Here is a 17,291-nt window from a genome sequence, read left to right on the forward strand (position 1 = left end):
AGATATAAAATAATTCTGCTGTGCATTTTTTCATAGGATATAATAAGATTTTATTTTAGACTGTCACTTCCTAATATTGAAAATTCTGTTGTCTTATAATACACTGGTTACTATTCATATGTACACACTTGATGTTATATCCTTGTCTCAGAGGCGACCTTCTGAATAGGCCTTCATAAGCCTCAGCTGTGTGGTTATATATGTTGGCTCCCAACAGGAATTGGTTCCAATTTTTGTCCATTTAGGAGTATGCTGGCTGTGGGTTTCTCGTAGATGGCTTTTACTATTTTGAGGTATGTTCCCCGTATGCCTAGATGTTCAAGGGTTTTTATCAAGAAGGGGTGCTGGATTTTATCAAAAGCTTTTTCTGCATCTAGTGATATGATCATGTGGTTTTTGTTTTGACATCTGTTGATGTATTTAATTACATTTATGGTTTTACGAATATTGAACCAGCCTTGCATGCCAGGAATGAAGCCTACTTGGTCATGATGAATGACTTTTGAGATGTATTGCTGAATCCGGTTTGCTAGGATCTTGTTGAGAATTTTAGCATCTATGTTCATCCAAGATATTGGCCTGTAGTTCTCTTTCTTTGTTGGATCTTTACCTGGCTTGGGTATCAATGTGATGTTGGCTTCGTAAAATGATTTGGGGAGAGTTCCATCTTTTTCAATCGCCTGGAATACCTTCAGTAGGATTGGTATCAGCTCCTCCTTAAATGTCTTGTAGAATTCTGCTGGAAAGCCATCTGGACCAGGGCTTTTTTTTGTAGGAAGTTTTCTTATTACGTGGTCGATTTCCTTGATTGTTATTAGTTTATTTAGGGTCTCAATTTCTTCTTGTTCCAACCTAGGTAGGTTGTGTGATGTCAGAAAGTCTTCCATTTCCTTCTGGTTTTCAAGTTTGTTTCCATACAAGTGTACGTAGTAGTCTCTAATGATCTTTTGTATTTCTTCAGGGTCAGATGTGACTTCATCTTTTGTGTTTCTGATTATGCTTATTTGGTTTTTTTCTCGTTTTTTTCTTGGTCAGTCTAGCTAGGGGACCATCAATCTTGTTTACCCTTTCGAAGAACCAGCTTTTTGTTTCATTGATTTTTTGTATTATCTTTTTGTCTTCTATGTCCTGGATTTGGGCTTTTATTTTGGTGATCTGGATTCTTCTGCTGAAATTAGGGTTTTTGTGGTCTTGCTTTTCCAGCTTCTTTAGGTGGCTTGTTAGGTTGTCAATTTCTGTTCCTTCCATTTTCCTCATGTGTGTTTGTAGGGATATAAATTCCCCTCTTATTACAGCTTTTAAGGCATGCCAGAGATTTTGGTAAGATGTTTCTTTATTTTCATTTGTTTCCAGGTATCTTTTGATCTCTATTTTGATGTCATCATTGACCCAGGAGTTATTTAGCATCATGCTGTTTAGTGTCCATGTCTTTGTGGGTTTTGGGGGGACTTTGTTGGTGTCAATGTTTATTTTTATGCCACTGTGGTCCGAGTAGGTGCATGGTAGAATTTCAATCCTTTTAAATTTACTTATACTTGATTTGTGTCCAATTATGTGGTCGATCTTAGAATATGTTCCATGTGGTGATGAGTAGAATGTGTATTCTGTGGTCTTTGGATGGAGTGTTCTATAGGTATCAATTAAGTCCATTTGGTCCAGAGTCTCATTGAGTTTCCGGATCTCCTTGCTGATTTTTTGTCCTGATGATCTGTCTAAGGTTGTGAGTGGTGTATTAAAGTCCCCAGTTATTATGGTGTTAGAATCAATGTCTTCCTTTAGTTTTCCTAGAAGTTGCTTTATGAATGTTGGTGCGCCTATGTTGGGTGCATATATGTTTAGGATAGATATTTCTTGTTGATGGACAGAACCTTTTATCACTATGTAGTGGCCCTCTGTATCTTTTTTAATTTTTGATAGCTTAAATGGTATTTTGTCTGAAATTAGGATCGCGACTCCTCCTTTCTTTTGTGTTCCATTCGCCTGAAAATTTGTTTCCCATCCTCTTACTTTGAGTCTGTGTATGTCCTTTCTAGTGAGATGGGTCTCTTGAAGGCAGTATATTGTTGCCTGGTGATATTTTATCCATTTTGTCATTCTATGTCTTTTCAGTGGTGTGTTTAGTCCATTCACATTCAGACTAATTATTGAAATGTGAGAGTTCATCCCTATCATGAAGTTCTTATTGAGTTATTGTTCTTCCACTTGGTTTTTTCTTTTTTCTTTTTCTTTTTTTTGTCTTTCTTTTGGTTTTGGGGTTGGTTCGTGTATATTTTATTCTTTTCTCTGTACTCTTGTGAAGAACGTTGTTCTTTTTTCCTTTTCTTCTGTGTTTAGTACTTTCTTAAGTGTTTCATGTAGAGATGGTTTTGTGGCTGCATAAGTTCTTAGGGATTGGATATCTGGGAAAGATTTTAATTCTCCCTCACTGATGAAGCTTAGCTTGGCTGGGTAGGTTATTCTTGGTTGAAATTGTTTATCCTTTAGGACTTTGAAGATAGGGCTCCAAGCTCTCCTAGCCTGTAGGGTTTCTGCAGATAAATCTGCTGCTATTCTGATTGGTCTTCCATGGTGGGTGATCTGGCCTTTTTCTCTTGCTGCCTTTAGGATTTTTTCTTTTGTGCCTACTTTATTTAGGCGAATTATTATGTGTCTAGGAGTTGATCTTCTCATTTGTTGTTTTGCGGGGGTTCTCTGAATCTCTTGTGTTTGAATTTTTGTATCACTGATTAGATCAGGGAAATTTTCTTGAATGATCTCGTGGAAAGTTTGTTCCAATGTGGTCTCTGTTTCTCTTTCTACCTCAGGGAGTCCGATTATTCTTAGGTTAGGCCTCTTGAGGTAGTCACTCATCTCTTGAAGGTTTTGTTCTGTCTTTTTCAGCTTATTTTCTGTGTTTTTAAGAGTTTGGGTTATTTCTATATTTTGGTCCTCAAGCTCTGAGATTCTTTCTTCTGCTTGGGTAATTCTGCTTTCCATGCTTATCAATTTGTTATTTATTTCATTCACAGTATTCTTTATTGCTGTTATCTCAGATATCAGCTCCTTCCTAGTTTCTTCTTGTGTCTCCTCAATTCTTTTTAATCTCTCCATTATTGTTTTGATATCTACATTTGCATTTTGAGACCCTTCATTCTGGGGACTTTTCATTGTTTGTATTCCAAAGTCAATTTTCTCAGTGTCTGCTCTCCCAGGCGTCTGGGAGAGACCCATACTCTTCTTTTGGTTTTCTCATTTCTGTAGATTTTCTCCCTTTACCCTTTCCCTCCCCTCTTTAATTCTGTTTTGAGGGAAGGTGGGGTTGCTTTTATTTCTTTTCTGCAATGACCTGTTCTTCCTTATGAGGGTCTTCTGGTTTTGTTCACTTTTCCCTCTGCTTTACAGTCTGTCTATTCAGCAGTTTGCAGTCTTGGTCCCTAGATTTAAAAAGGGGGCATATAGAAGAGGAAAATAATGGAGGAAGGGGGGGTCAATAGGGAGTTAGAAAGAGAGAAGCGCGAGAGGGAAAACAGATATACATACCATCTATCAGGTGAGAACGAGACACAGGGCTGGGAAGAGGTGAAGAAAGACACGTAAGAAAGAGTACTGATAGCTACATAGTACTAAAGAGTACTGAAGCAACACAGAGACAGGGCAATAAAATCGAGAAACAGTGTAAGTCAGAAGGTAAACAACAAACGTGATCTAAACCAACAGTTACAATGATAAAATCATAAGTCAAAATGAGCGAAAGAGAGAAGTGCGAGAGGGATAACAGATATACATACCAGCTATCAGGTGAAAAACAGTCACAGGATCGGGAAGAAGTGAAGAAAGACACGTAAGAAAGATTCCCTAAGGAGTACTGATAGCTACACAGACACAGGTCAATAAAATTGAGAAACAGTGTAGGTCAGAAGGTCAACAACAGACGTGATCTAAACTAACAGTTACAATGATAAAATCATAAGTCAAAATAAGCGAAAGGGAGAAGTGCAAGAGGGAAAACAGATATACATACCAACTATCAGGTGAGAGAGAGACACAGGGCTGGGAAGAAGTGAAAAAAGACAGGTAAGAAAGATTCCCTAAAGAATACTGATAGCTAAACAGAGACAGGCCAAAAAAATCAAGAAACAGTATAAGTCAGAAGGTAAACGCCAAACGTAATCTAGACCAACAGTTTCAATGATAAAATCATAAGTCAAAATAAGCGATCAAACTAGAGTCACTTCTGTGATCTCTGATTCCAGCCTCTCCCTTTTGTTTTTCGTTGCAGCATAGGGGTGGGGCTTTGTCTCCTGTTTCACACTGTTTCCTTAGGAGCTGAGGTAAAGTTTGTTGCTAGGTGGGCGGGGCAATGGAAGTCTCTGCCTGGAGAATGGCGAGGCAGTTTAAGCAGATCTGTTTTTCTCCGCTTGTCTGGGTCCTCTGGCTTGGGGTCTCACGCTGAGTGCCTCATCCAGGGTGGACCCAGAGTTCCAGAGCTCCAAAGTTCCAAAGGGCACGTTGTAAATGACGAGAGTGGCGCTGGGACCCTACAGAGTACTTCAGCCAGTAATGGAACCGGTGTCTCTGAGGGGCGGGCACTCAGAGCCTCCCTGTGCGACCTGCGGTGCTGGGTGCCGGCCGGGGAGAGAGCTGGAGGGAGCAGGGACCCAAAACTTCCCGCACGCTGCAATACCTGGCCTTAGGAAATGAGGTAAAGTTTGTTGATAGGTGGGCAGGGCAATGGAATTCTCTGCCTGGAGAATGGCAAGGCAGTTTAAGCAGGTCTGTTTTTCTCCGCTTGTCTGGGTCCTCTGGTTTGGGGTCTCACGCTGAGTGCCTCAGCCAGGGTGGACCCGGAGTTCCAGAGCTCCAAAGTTCCAAAGGGCAGGCTCTAAACGGCAAGAGTGGCGCTGGGACCCTACAGAGTACTTCAGCCAGTAATGGAACCAGTGTCTCTGAGGGGCAGGCGCTCAGAGCCTCCCTGTGCCACCGGTGGTGCTGGGCCAGGGGAGAGAGCTGGAGGGAGCAGGGACCCAAAACTTCCCCGCACGCTGCAATACCTGGCCTTAGGGAATGAGGTAAAGTTTGTTGATAGGTGGGCAGGGCAATGGAAGTCTCTGCCTGGAGAATGGCAAGGCAGTTTAAGCAGGTCTGTTTTTCTCTGCTTGTCTGGGTCCTCTGGTTTGTGGTCTCACGCTGAGTGCCTCAGCCAGGGTGGACCCGGAGTTCCAGAGCTCCAAAGTTCCAAAGGGCAGGCTCTAAACAGCGAGAGTGGCGCTGGGACCCTACAGAGTACTTCAGCCAGAAATGGAACCAGCGTCTCTGAGGGGCGGGTGCCCAGAGCCTCCCTGTGTGACCGGCGGCTTGATGCCGGGTGCCCGGGCTTGGAGACAGTGCAGCCGGGGAGGGATCTGGAGGGGGCTGGGACCGGAGACTTCCACACACGAGTAGAACGGCAGCAGTGGGGGGAGGGGCGCAATATCTGGCCTTGCGTGGGACTGAAGTTCCCGGGCCTGACCTTAGCGCGGTTGGTGGTGGGCTGGGGGATGGGGGTAGCGAAGTGATAGCCTTTTTGAGAACTCACGTTCAGAGAATCTCACCAGTTCACCTATGCCATAGCCATCTTGCCCCGTCTCCCTTTAATGTTTTTTTTATATGCCTTTAGTCCTTGAGATAAGAAAAAACTCTCTGAAGTAGTGGAGACCAGTATTTGTCTCGTATATTTTGAATAGTTAAAATAGTAAAAATGAAGCAGTAATTATCAATCTATAAAAAAAATTTGAAATAGAATAACTCAGCTTCTTCAAGACTATGTTTTTCAAATATGCATTTTTTTTTAATGTGAAAAGTTGGAGGAAACATTCGTTTTCTACGGCCTGCCATAACACTGCTTTTCTGAATCTGCCCTTACTCAGACAAATTTAAAGACTCTAGAACTTTGTTCAGACTACTGTTATACTTCTTATATTCAATAGTAGTTAGTTATTTTTATTGATTATATTAAAAGAAGTCACCTTTACTGACTGTTTAATATGCGCCAAACCATTGTTCTTTACGTATATTCTTACATTTATTTATCCTCACAATAACTCATAGATACTGTTGATAGGCTCTATGGGATGCATCAGTGGACAAAATACAAAGACCTCAGGTCTTTATATTGTTATTAATATTTCTGTACCATTTTGTTTTTATCGTTAATATTCTATTCTCTGGTTACTCTTGAAGTTGAACACCTTTTTGTATATTTGTTAGTCATTTAGACTTTTTACATGAAGTTGCAGACCTAGTCTTTTTTTTTTTTTTTTTTTTGAGTTGGAGTCTTTGTTACCCAGATTGTTATTCTTTCACTGGCTAGAAACACTCATCTTTCCCCACCACAATCCTACCTGTCTTTAATATCTCCACCTGCTGGGCTCCAGCGATCCTTCCGCCTCAGCCTTCCAGTAGCTGGAACTACAGGCGCGCGCTACCACGCCGGGCTAATTTTTTGATTTATTGTAGAGATGAGGTCTCGCCAAGTGGCCCAGGCGGGTCTCGACCCCGCGGGCTCAGGCGATCCACTCACCTCGGCCTCCCAAAGCGTGGGATTAGCTGAGCCACCGAGCCCAGCTTGCAGACCTAGTCTTTTGCCCATTTTTCTTTTGGGTTGTCTTTGTATTATTAATTTGAAGGAATTCTACCTGTGTATTTGGATATGTGTCCTTTGTTGAACTGCCATTCAGTGGCAGTTCAAGGTGAGATATCAAAGATAGGTAGGGTTGTGGTGGGGAAAGATGAGTGTTTCCAGCCAGTGAAAGAATGACAAAGTTACAAGGGAAGAAAACATAATTCACACATGAAACAAGTCGAAAGTTTGACTGGACTGAGGGGTTCTTACAGTGAACCAAAGGAAGGTAAAACTAGAAAGCTCAAATATGTAAGTGCCAGTAAAGCTCTAGAATATGTCAAGAGGATACTTCACCAGAGCATTTTCTTTAAATCAATTCTTACCTCCCTTCGATACAAAAACAAGTAAGGCAGGACAGCCTGAAAGAAACCTTAAGGACCGTTTTGCCTCTCTGAGTAGGTAGCTGGCTCTAGGCTTTCCTTCCTCTGCTAGAGAATGACTCTTCCTTTATTGAAATGGCCCTAGAGTCATTGCCTGCTGAAAAGGTATATTTTAGAGCTGGAAACGAGGGGCGAAGCCTAGAGGAGCTTCCCTTATCTTGTCTATGAAGAGCACCATAAAGTTAGAGCACCTTCATGCAGCTGCCCTTGCTGACCTAGTGTTTCATTATAGAGTCATCCATTGAAGGTTGATGCTTCAATTTCCTAAGACTTGGTGTATATTTCCTTAAAGAACTTGAAGGCCAATGACTGAAGGGCTTTTTGGTTTTGGCATCCCTTCAGTCTTGACCTCTATCCTGCTATGTCTGTGCCAATGTGAAATGTATCCATTCTGTTCCCTAGGGAGATTATTCTAGCTTTTTAAAAGTTTTTGCTGAATCTAATGGATTTACCTTTCTCAATACCAATCAGACAAAAACATTTCTGTGATTTGACTTCTTATTTCTGTATCCATTAGAATTTGTTTTGACTGCAAGTGCCTAATAGTAGTAGTAGTAGTAGTAGTAGTAGTAGTAGTAGTGGTAGTAATAATGATGATGGCTTAGAAGATAGAACTTTTGTTTTTATCCCATGTAGACAGAGGCAGTCCAGAGGTGCTAAGGCAATTTCATGATCATCTGGAACAGTCTCCCTTCATGTCATTGTGACTCCTCCTTTATCCAAGAGGGCAAGCAGGAAAGAGGATTGGAAAAGGAAGACCTTCCTCCTAGCCCCTGAAGGATTCTCAGAAGTCCCAATACCACCCTGGTTATGTCCTATATGCCAACACTTTGCATAACCATACTGAAGTCTAAGGGAGGCTTGGAAATACATGTCTGGCTAAAAACAGGAATTTCTGATTCTGTAGAAGAGAAGAAGAATGGATATTGGAGATGCCATTGATCTCTGCCACTTAAATATTTTTCTGTTGTGACTTAAATATTTTCCTGAGATGTTTAAGGAGAAAGACTTAGAATAATATAGGTATATACACAATTTAAAATAGATTCTTTTATTTTTTAGATTGGAAAATAAAATTATTTAGAAAATAAATTAGAAAAAGAGAGAGAGAGAGGAGATTCACCTCCCCAAGTTAGGGAAGGGGGCCAAAGTCAGGAAACATGGTGTCAGTTGGAGCTCAAAGATCACATGGCCGCACCAGAGTCCAGTAAGGCAATGGCCTAAAGTAGAGTCATATCAGAATTAGCTTATATCTTTAGATTCTGTCATTCTGAATTTTTGGCTCTTATTTTAAAAATTTTACATTGGTCTAGAAGGGTAGATATTAACTAACATTGAATAATTTATTGTTTTTGTTAATTTTAGAAGTTTGACTTCTTCCCTAAACATTTATCCTAAGGTTTCATTAAAATGTTAAGTATAGCAAATGCCAATGAGTATTACAAATGTAAAATATGTAGGAGGAAATGTGTCTCTTATCTTTATAGAAGTTAAATATATTAAACCACAATTAAAGTAATCCATAGAAGAAATTTCAGCAATAGATAATATAAAAGCTATTGGTTAGAATGAATTCAAATATATGGAAATTAAATGAAAATCTAGAATCATTTTTAGTGCACTGAAAATTAGCTGACATAGTGAGCAGCAGATATAATCCCATAGACACCGCATTTTTTTAAGTTCTATTCTTCACGGTAGCGCTTGAAGAAAATGTAGTACTTAACATAATTATTCTCATTATTAAGAATGATTTCCTTTTAAAACCCAATGTGTAACACTATATGTGATACTCATTTTTTTCTTCATAGGCAAGAAGTTTGATAGCTGTAGGACTGGGTGTTGCAGCTCTTGCATTTGCAGGTAAGATAAAGAACACATATTGGCAGATAGTAGGAGAAAGATTTCCAAATAGCTTCTACAGTGATTTTGGTTTTGGTTTTCAGACATTATACATTTTATATGTTATAAATTCTTTCTACCATTTATCGTTACAGAACATTTGCCAGTGTAGCAAAATCTAGATAAACTTTACAGTGAAGAAAATTAATGATACAAAAGCTAGGAAGCTAGCTTCAATGACAGTTGATATTCCAAGCATTTTTTAAAGTTTGACCTGTAGTGTACTATAAAGATAAATTTTTAAATTTTATTCTCCCATATTTATTTTTTTCTTGATAAGTTTACACATTTCAAGCTATCAGTTCTTTCTTTTGAGCATAGTTGTTCCTTGTGTATTTATTAATCTTTTAACATGTTGGTATAATTTCTTTGATAAACCCAAAAGAATTTCTTTCACTGCCAAAATTACCTTTTTAGAAAGAACAGTTATACAGATTTAAAGTGAAATTGCTATCTGATGTTATCATTAACTCATTATAGTTTTAAATTGCATAGCTATTTCCTAATTAAATGTTAATCTGAGAGTATTTCCTTGTTGATAAAGATGTACTTTTTTGTTTTGGCATTTATGTGTCTAAATTCTGTGGATTTGATCTTGTTAATTGGCTCTTCTTTTGAGGTGAAACTGCATTCCATTGTGGTTATATGGAGTTTAGTAAGATCCAGTTGAAAAATAAGAAAGGGGTTTTATTTTGTTTTGCTTGTTACTTAATATAATTATCATTTAAAGCACTTTCAATCAGAACTTTCAAATCAAGATCAGTGGTTCAGAATCTCATGATCGTTTTGTCATCAGGGCCTTGTGTCTCAATTATATAAGTTACAGTTAACTAATTTCTGAGGTTTCATGAGAAGAATATCTTGTCTCAAAAAGAATACTGACAAACTTGCCCATAAACATAAAAAAATTTTAGTATAATATTAATTAATAGGTAGATCTCTTCCAGAGCTTAATATAACTGGATAATAGCATTTAGAAGAAAATAGACTTGTTAAAACTAGGTCTTCCAGTTTATGGTAAGGTAAACCTCCAGATGTCATTATTGAAGCCTTTAACCACTTTTTAACCGAGACTGGAAGTCAGTCACTGTGCCAGAATGTGGTTTTGAAGAATTTCGAGGTATTGCAAAAGCTACATTTTATTCTATTATGGAATCAAAGAAAGATGACATCTAGATGATGAGATGCAGGCAAATTAGGGAATCAGCTTCATTTAATTTCACTTTATCTAATGTTCTCCTTGATCTCAAGAGCGTTTTATCTCTTATATAGACTGCCAACTTCATATTTTCCCATTTCTGGCATCCTGTCTTTCACTGTAACATGTTGTTTGCACAGGAATAACAGTATATTTGGACAGGTGAATTTTTCAAAAAGATCTGGGTACACAATAGAAGTCTTGATCTGCAAATAAGCTTATAGTTAGAAGTTGAATTGAAGTCCAAAGTGTCATATACTGATTTTCTAGCAAGGCTTTTGGAGAAAACTAAACTAGTAGAAGACACAGTCTGATTGGGATGTAAAAGGTAAATTAGCCAGATAATATTTTGTTATTTGATGCCCTTAAAATAATTTAGAACCTGTTTTGATATTGATTATTAGTTGTTAAGACTCAGGAGAATTTTGATTAATTAGATTGCCTAAGTAAGGAAAGAATTAAAATAAAAAGTTTTGAGAGAAAGTAGTCATCCTCAGACAAACTGATAATTAGCATCCTTGGTAAATATTTCATATGTAATTGCTTTTTTACTTTAACAGTAACTCCATTAAAATCACTTCTATGTGGTATAGATCAGAAATAGTATTTGTGATTATCATCGTGAAGAGCAATACAATGAATCATTTTGTATTATAAGTATCTTTTATACATAAAAAGACCTTATAGTTTGTTGTAGAAAGAGTACTAGGGTATTATTTTTGTGGTCTATAACATATAAATGTAAGACGTTATGCATAAATGTTGAAAATTTCTAATTTTATAATCATGAACTAGAACTTAATTTAATAGCTATGATGATGGTATTGAAATGAAATTTTGTCTTCCATTCAGTTAGAAATTTGAAAAAATATGACTGTCTTTCTGATACATTTTGAAATATTAAAATAACATATTTAAATAATAAGTTCTATGGCAAGCAACTTGAAGGTATTGATTAACTTTGATTATAGACAATAAATATGCTTTTATTCGTTTTACTATTTAGGTCGCTATGCATTTCAGATCTGGAAACCTCTGGAACAAGTAATTACAGAAACTGCAAAGAAGATTTCAACTCCTGTAAGTTAAACATGGCTCAGGTCCCCTCCCACTGTGGGAGCTTTTCTGTCTTCTTGATAAATCCTACTTTCAAAAAAAAAAAACAAACTTATTTTGATTTTTATTTCTGTGACATATTTGAAAGTAACTCCGAATATGCCTTAGATTTTTCAGTGTTTAGAAATATACTTCATTATATTATTGGTGAGTTGGTCTAATTTACTGACTTAACTTTTTTTAAGTTTCTTGGTCACTTGGTTTTTATATCTATACTTATTCCTGACTTTGACATCTAATTATTATACTCTGTTTAGTAGTATTACATCAACTTTGAGGTAACTTATTTTCCCTGTTTAATTACTGTTCAGTTATTTAATATTTAGTGTTTGTCATATATAAACCCCTGTACCAGGAGCTTGGGATAGATGGTGAGCAAAACAGTTCCTTGGGTACCGAGATAATCCAAGTTCCTGCAGTTCCTGCCCTTGATGTAGCTTCCTAAAGAGTTTATGTAATCTTGACATTTGAAACTGGTTCCCTTATACCACCACATCTGGCCAAACAAAAAAATCACAGGATTCCAGCCATGAAATCCTGTAGAACTTATTATACATTCTTTGACCAGCATTATAGCTACTCTGGTGAGCTGAATATAAATGAAAAATTAATGATAGTACATATCCAAAAAGTGACAGTATGAACTGGTTTCTGACCACTGAAGACAATACAAAGAAAACTCACTGAAGCACTGTAGCATAAATATTGACTTTTGGGAAGTAGAAGCAGATCTGGGATAGATCAGCTTGGCTTGCAGCAATTTGAAAATGAACGGCTTGTTTTAGTAAAGGCATTACAGGCTTGTGAGGCTTAGTTACTCACGGACAGTGACAGCACTTTTAAGGATGACATACTGACAAATAATTAAACTCAGCTTCAAAAGAACTGCAGGTTATTTTGCAGTCTGTAAATACTTGTCTGTGATTAGAGAAAACATATGTGTATTTTCTGTTTTCTTATTTAAGTTTTATTTGGCTAAAGTGTCGCTAGGTATTCAACATTCACTGACTACATGTCAGACATTATTGCAGGCAGTGGGATATAGTTATGGACCAGACAGAGACATTGCCCTCTAGGAGCTCACATTTTTGTGGAGAGAGAGATAATAAACAAATGAAATAAGATATACAATATCTAGAAGTGTCAAGTGTTTTTAAGAAAACCAAATCAGAGTAAATAGCTAAAGAAAAATAGCAGAGAGGAATCTTTTCATGAGATAGGCCAGGCAAGGCCTCTGTGAGAAGACGAAGCCATGTGAGTATCTGAAAAAAGAGCTTTCTGTGTCGTGGGATCACTGCAAAGGTCCCAAGGTGAATTTGAGTTTAGCAGCAAAAGTAACTCCAATGAGTATATGAAGGGAATAGTGGTAGCTTAGACCTAGATCTCTTAGGGCCCAATAGACTGTGAAGGAAAAAAACCCTGCAAATTTTACTTTAAGTGTGATGGAAAGCCTTTGGAAGTTCTTGAGCAGGTGGGGCAGTGTGATTTGCATTTTAAGTTATCACTCTGCCTGCTGCATGGAGTATAGACTAGAGTGAGCCAGAGTAGAAGCTGAACCACTTAAGAGGGTACTGAGATAATCCAAGTGATAGATGATAGTGGCTTGAAACAGAGTAATAGAGAAACAGTACTGGAATCAGTGACATAGTTCTTTAAATGAATACTATTTATGCCTTTCCATATATTTATAAATAATAAATGGAGAGAATTTCAGAAATCATTTCTCTTCTATTCTGGTAATCTTCAATAGATCTATGTGTACTATAAATAGAAAACTCTCAAGCTTTGTGGAACTGCATTATTAAACGTTGTAAAGGAAGGGAGAGCAAGAAAAGGGGAGAATTTTCACTGCTTGGTAGAGGCTCACAGATAAGGCAGGGTCGTTCAAGAGATTGTAAGGGATATGTTCATGTAAGCACTTTCTTCAGATGCACACGTGGCCTGCTCCCTCATCTCTGGCCATGTCTGGCCTATCTAAGGTAAAGAGTTTGAGCCTGGTACCTGCTTTTCTTAAAGGAGAGGGAAATGCCTTGACCCCTCTCCCCTATCTCCCCTGCCTCATAGGCCACAAAGTAAGAAATGTAGTTTTTGATAAATCTGGCTCCTTCTTGTTTTTCACAAAGTACTACTCTTACAGTTTGCAGTGATACATCTTAGAATATCTTTGTTATTATCAACATTATAATTATACTTCTGTGAAGATAGAAGTATTTTATTTATTTACCTACTTATTTATTTATTATAGACAAGGTCTTGCTCTGTTGTCCAGGTTGGAATACAGTGGCACATTCACAGCTTACTATACCCTTCAATTCCTAGGCTCAGGCGATCCTCCTGCCTCAGCCTCCCAAGTAGCTAGAACTAACGATGCACACCACCACCATCTGGCAAACTTTTAAAATTTTTTGTAGACCCAGGGTCTCCCTATGTTGCCAGCTGGTCTCAAACTCCTAGCCTCATGTGCTCCTCTTGCCTTAGCCTCTCAAAGCACTGGGATTACAGATGTGAGCCATTGTACCTGGCCAATACAAATATCTTTTAAACAGTTAAAAAAATCATAATTCCAAGGAAACTGAGAAATGAAATATGTGTATACTTTCTCTTGGCATTAATGAATCCCAAATGTCAAACTTCATAAACACAGTGTTTTAATTTTGTATATATTATTAATTGTTGAACCACATAGTGTTACTAAAAAAGATAGAAACTGTAATCATGTCACTAAATATCTGTTGTTCAAAGGAGAATGTCCAAGGCTCAAGTTCCAACTAGTTCTCTTTTCATTGTTTTTTAAACTTTGCTTCCTCTAAGTTTTAACATCTTTTTCTTAAAACTCATCGTTCTCTTTCTCATACTTTTTTTTTTCATTTTGCTGGCATACTGCTCACAGTAATTTTTTCATATGGAATGTTTAATTCTTTTCTGTTAGTTTGTTTCTTTTGTTCTCACTGTTAATTATCAATTACCTGCTAGCTCCCTGAAATCTGGTAGAGCCAGTGTTACATAAGTACAGAAATCTCTGCTGAGAATAAACCTTAGTACCTACACTCCTGCATTCTTGCACACTCACAGCCAGATTTTCTTATTCTTACTCCACTGTAGACAACCCATTGTTTTGGTTTTCTTTTGTTGTTTGTGTTTTAGGGTTTTACGTTTTGGTGGTGTGTGTGCTTTAGCTCTGAGTGTTTTTAGGATTTTCTCTTTGTTATTGATATCCTGAAATTTTGTAAGAATTCTTAGTGAGCCATAACTTATTTGAAAACTGTCTTTTGTTCTATAAGATTTTCTCACATTTTTTCTCTAGTTATAATTTTTTTCCATTGTCTTTTACCAACTTTTAGAATTCTTATCAGAAATGTATTGGACCTCTAAGTCTATCTTCTATGTCTCTACCATTTTTTCTCTTATTTTTCGTCTCCTTATCTTTTTTTGCTCTGTATTCTATAGTATTTCCACAGCTTATTTTCTAGATCACAAGGCTGGTCTTTAGCAATTCCATTTTGTTATTATTCTATCCACTGAATTCTTTATGTAAGTAATTTTTTAACTTCCAAGAATTCTTTGTTCATTTTTCATTCAGCACCCCCATTTTTTATGGATGCAATATCCTTTTGAATATCTTTAAAGATTCTAATTAGAATTTTGCCAATTTTTTTTTCTGCTTTCAATTTATCTCCTTTCTCCAAAACCAGTTGTTATTTGTTCATCTTGATTCTTTTTTCCCCCATGATATTGGGCTTGTTCAAATATCTGATGATCCTTGATTGTTGGTTTATACTTATGATGACTAAATTAATTCATGTGAGTCATGTCTGGACTTTTCTCAGCATTTTGGTGGACTTCCTTCAATAGCTTAATTGAATGAAAGAGTCGACAGTGGGCTGTAAATACACAGGCGGGTTTGTCAACTGGCATCCCTCAAAGCAAGGAGACCAGAGGCAGGCTTGGGACCTCCAGAGTCCAGGAGAGGTTGAGCACCATGTATATTTTACTCCTTGGCATCACTGCCTACCTCCCTGGTCTTCTGGGTTCTGAAATGGGATCTGATGATACTCCCCTTTGCTTCTTTTGGAATCTACCACCCAGAGTTATATGTATATAAGAGTAAGAGGCATATAGTTCTCTTTCTCAGTGTGAGGTCATAAGTGACAGGAGCCAGGTCCCTTATACTCCGTGTTGGTAGAGTAGGAATGGTCAATCTCTGCTGTTCTGTTTTAATAAGTTACCCTGCTAATATTTTTTGTATTTGTTGACCCTGAATTTAGTGCCTTCTTTGTGGTTTCCTGAAAAAAAATTTCTTTCCTCTTGTGTTTGAGGTTGCTGGGATTTCTCTATACGTACACTTTTACCTATTGTTCAATCTTTCAGTATTTTTTTCAACTTTCTAGTTTGCTACTTGTTTTCTAGGCCTGTTATGGATTTTTCTTGTTTAAAATATACCTTTCTCAATTCAAAGGCACTTTGGAAAGCAATAAATCTTTAAAATTCAGTCTGCTCTTTTGACCCGGTACCTTTTTTGTTGGGTTTTGTTTTTTGTTTTTTCTTTTTTTGAGTCAGAGTCTCACTTTGTTACCCAGGCTGGTGTGCAGTGGCATGGATCACTGCTCACCATAGCCTCAACATCCTGGATTCTAGTAATCCTCCCACCTCAGTCTCCTGAGTAATTGGGACCATAGGTGCCTGCCACCATGCCTAGCTAATTTTTGTTTGTCTTTTTGTAGATATGATATCTCGCTATGTTGCCCAGGCTGATCTCGAGCTCCTGAACTCAAGCAGTCCTCCCCTTTCCGTCTCCCAAAGTATAGAATTACAGGCATGAGCCACTGCACTCAGCTTTCCTTTTGCTTTTTGATGTAGTAATATATATTATTGACTGAGCTAATCTCTGATTACCACTAATATTTTTCCTGGGGAAGAAAATTCAAGTCATTCATCTTTTTTTTGTTTTGCTCTGTTTTTGAGATTTTTAGTTTTCTATTTGTGAATCTGTTCTTTTGTTTGAATATAATTTTTAAACATTGGATTATTTTGCTTTATGGTCGAGTGAAACTCATGGAAGAATACACTGTTTAGGCTGGGTTTGCACCTGTAATCTCAGTACTTTGGGATGCCAGACTGGGAGGATCACTTGAGCCCAGGAGTTCGAGACCAACCTGGGCAACATAGTGAACCTTGTTTCTACAAAAATTTAAAAAGTTAGCCAGGTTTGGTGGTATACCATTATTCAGGAGGCTGAGGAAGGAGGATTGCTTGAGCCTAGGAAGTTGAGGCTGCAGTGAGCCATGATCATGCCACTACACTCCAGCCTAGGCAACACAGTGAGACCCTTAACTCAAAAAAAAAAGAAAAATATGCTAATTAAAATTATTCTTCTGTGACTGTATAAATGCAGTAAGTTATTAAAATAACAAAAGTTTATAGTTGACGGTAAATGTTGTTTTATTTTTTAAACTATAGAATGATATTGTTCTTCTCTTGTTGTTTGGAGGACTTTTGTGTTTCAAGCTATTGACAGGGTGAATTAGCTAATGAAGACTTTGATTTAACTTAGGTGATTTCCTTTTTCCTTTGATAACATGTGGCACATAGCATTTGATGCTAGTTTTAGGAGGAAAATGACTTTGATTTCTGTTGTTTGTGTATATAGTACTTTATGATTGGAATAATACAAAATAATTTGTAAGGTCCAGAATGTGCTTTAAATTGACAGCATTATAAAACTAGTAGAATCCCACTAGATGTTTCTCATCTTGGAAATCCTATTAGAAAAATATAACCATCTACTCCATCTATTTGATTATATGGTTAGTTGTTCTTATAGTAATCTCATGTTTTTTTTTGTTTTTTTTTTTTTGAGTTGGAGTCTCACTCTGTCGCCCAGACTAGAGTGCAGTGGGCGCTCCCGGCCACCGCAGCCTCGAACTGCTGGCCTCCAGTGATCCTTCCGCCTCAGCCTTCCAAAGAGCCGGAATTACAGGCGTGCGCTACCATGCCCGGCTAATTTTTTTTTATTTATTGTAGAGATGAGGTCTCACTGCCCAGGCGGGTCTCGATC

General features: G+C 37.6%; 1 protein-coding gene across 1 annotated transcript in view; it reads left to right on the forward strand.

Moving 5' to 3' along the window:
* Positions 1-8,831: 8,831 nt before the first annotated feature.
* DNAJC15 (DnaJ heat shock protein family (Hsp40) member C15) overlaps positions 8,832-17,291 on the forward strand; it is a gene marked incomplete at its 5' end in the record, with an annotated part of 40,041 nt that continues 31,581 nt past the window's right edge. The window contains 2 exons of the mRNA XM_008050547.1: positions 8,832-8,883; positions 11,127-11,200. Of these exons, the coding sequence (XP_008048738.1) occupies positions 8,832-8,883; positions 11,127-11,200 (126 nt within the window). The remainder of the gene's footprint in view (positions 8,884-11,126; positions 11,201-17,291) is intronic.

The sequence above is a fragment of the Carlito syrichta genome, unplaced genomic scaffold, assembly GCF_000164805.1.
Source record: "Carlito syrichta isolate Samal-C Ts95f unplaced genomic scaffold, Tarsius_syrichta-2.0.1 Scaffold149649, whole genome shotgun sequence".
Taxonomy (NCBI): Eukaryota; Metazoa; Chordata; class Mammalia; order Primates; family Tarsiidae; genus Carlito; species Carlito syrichta.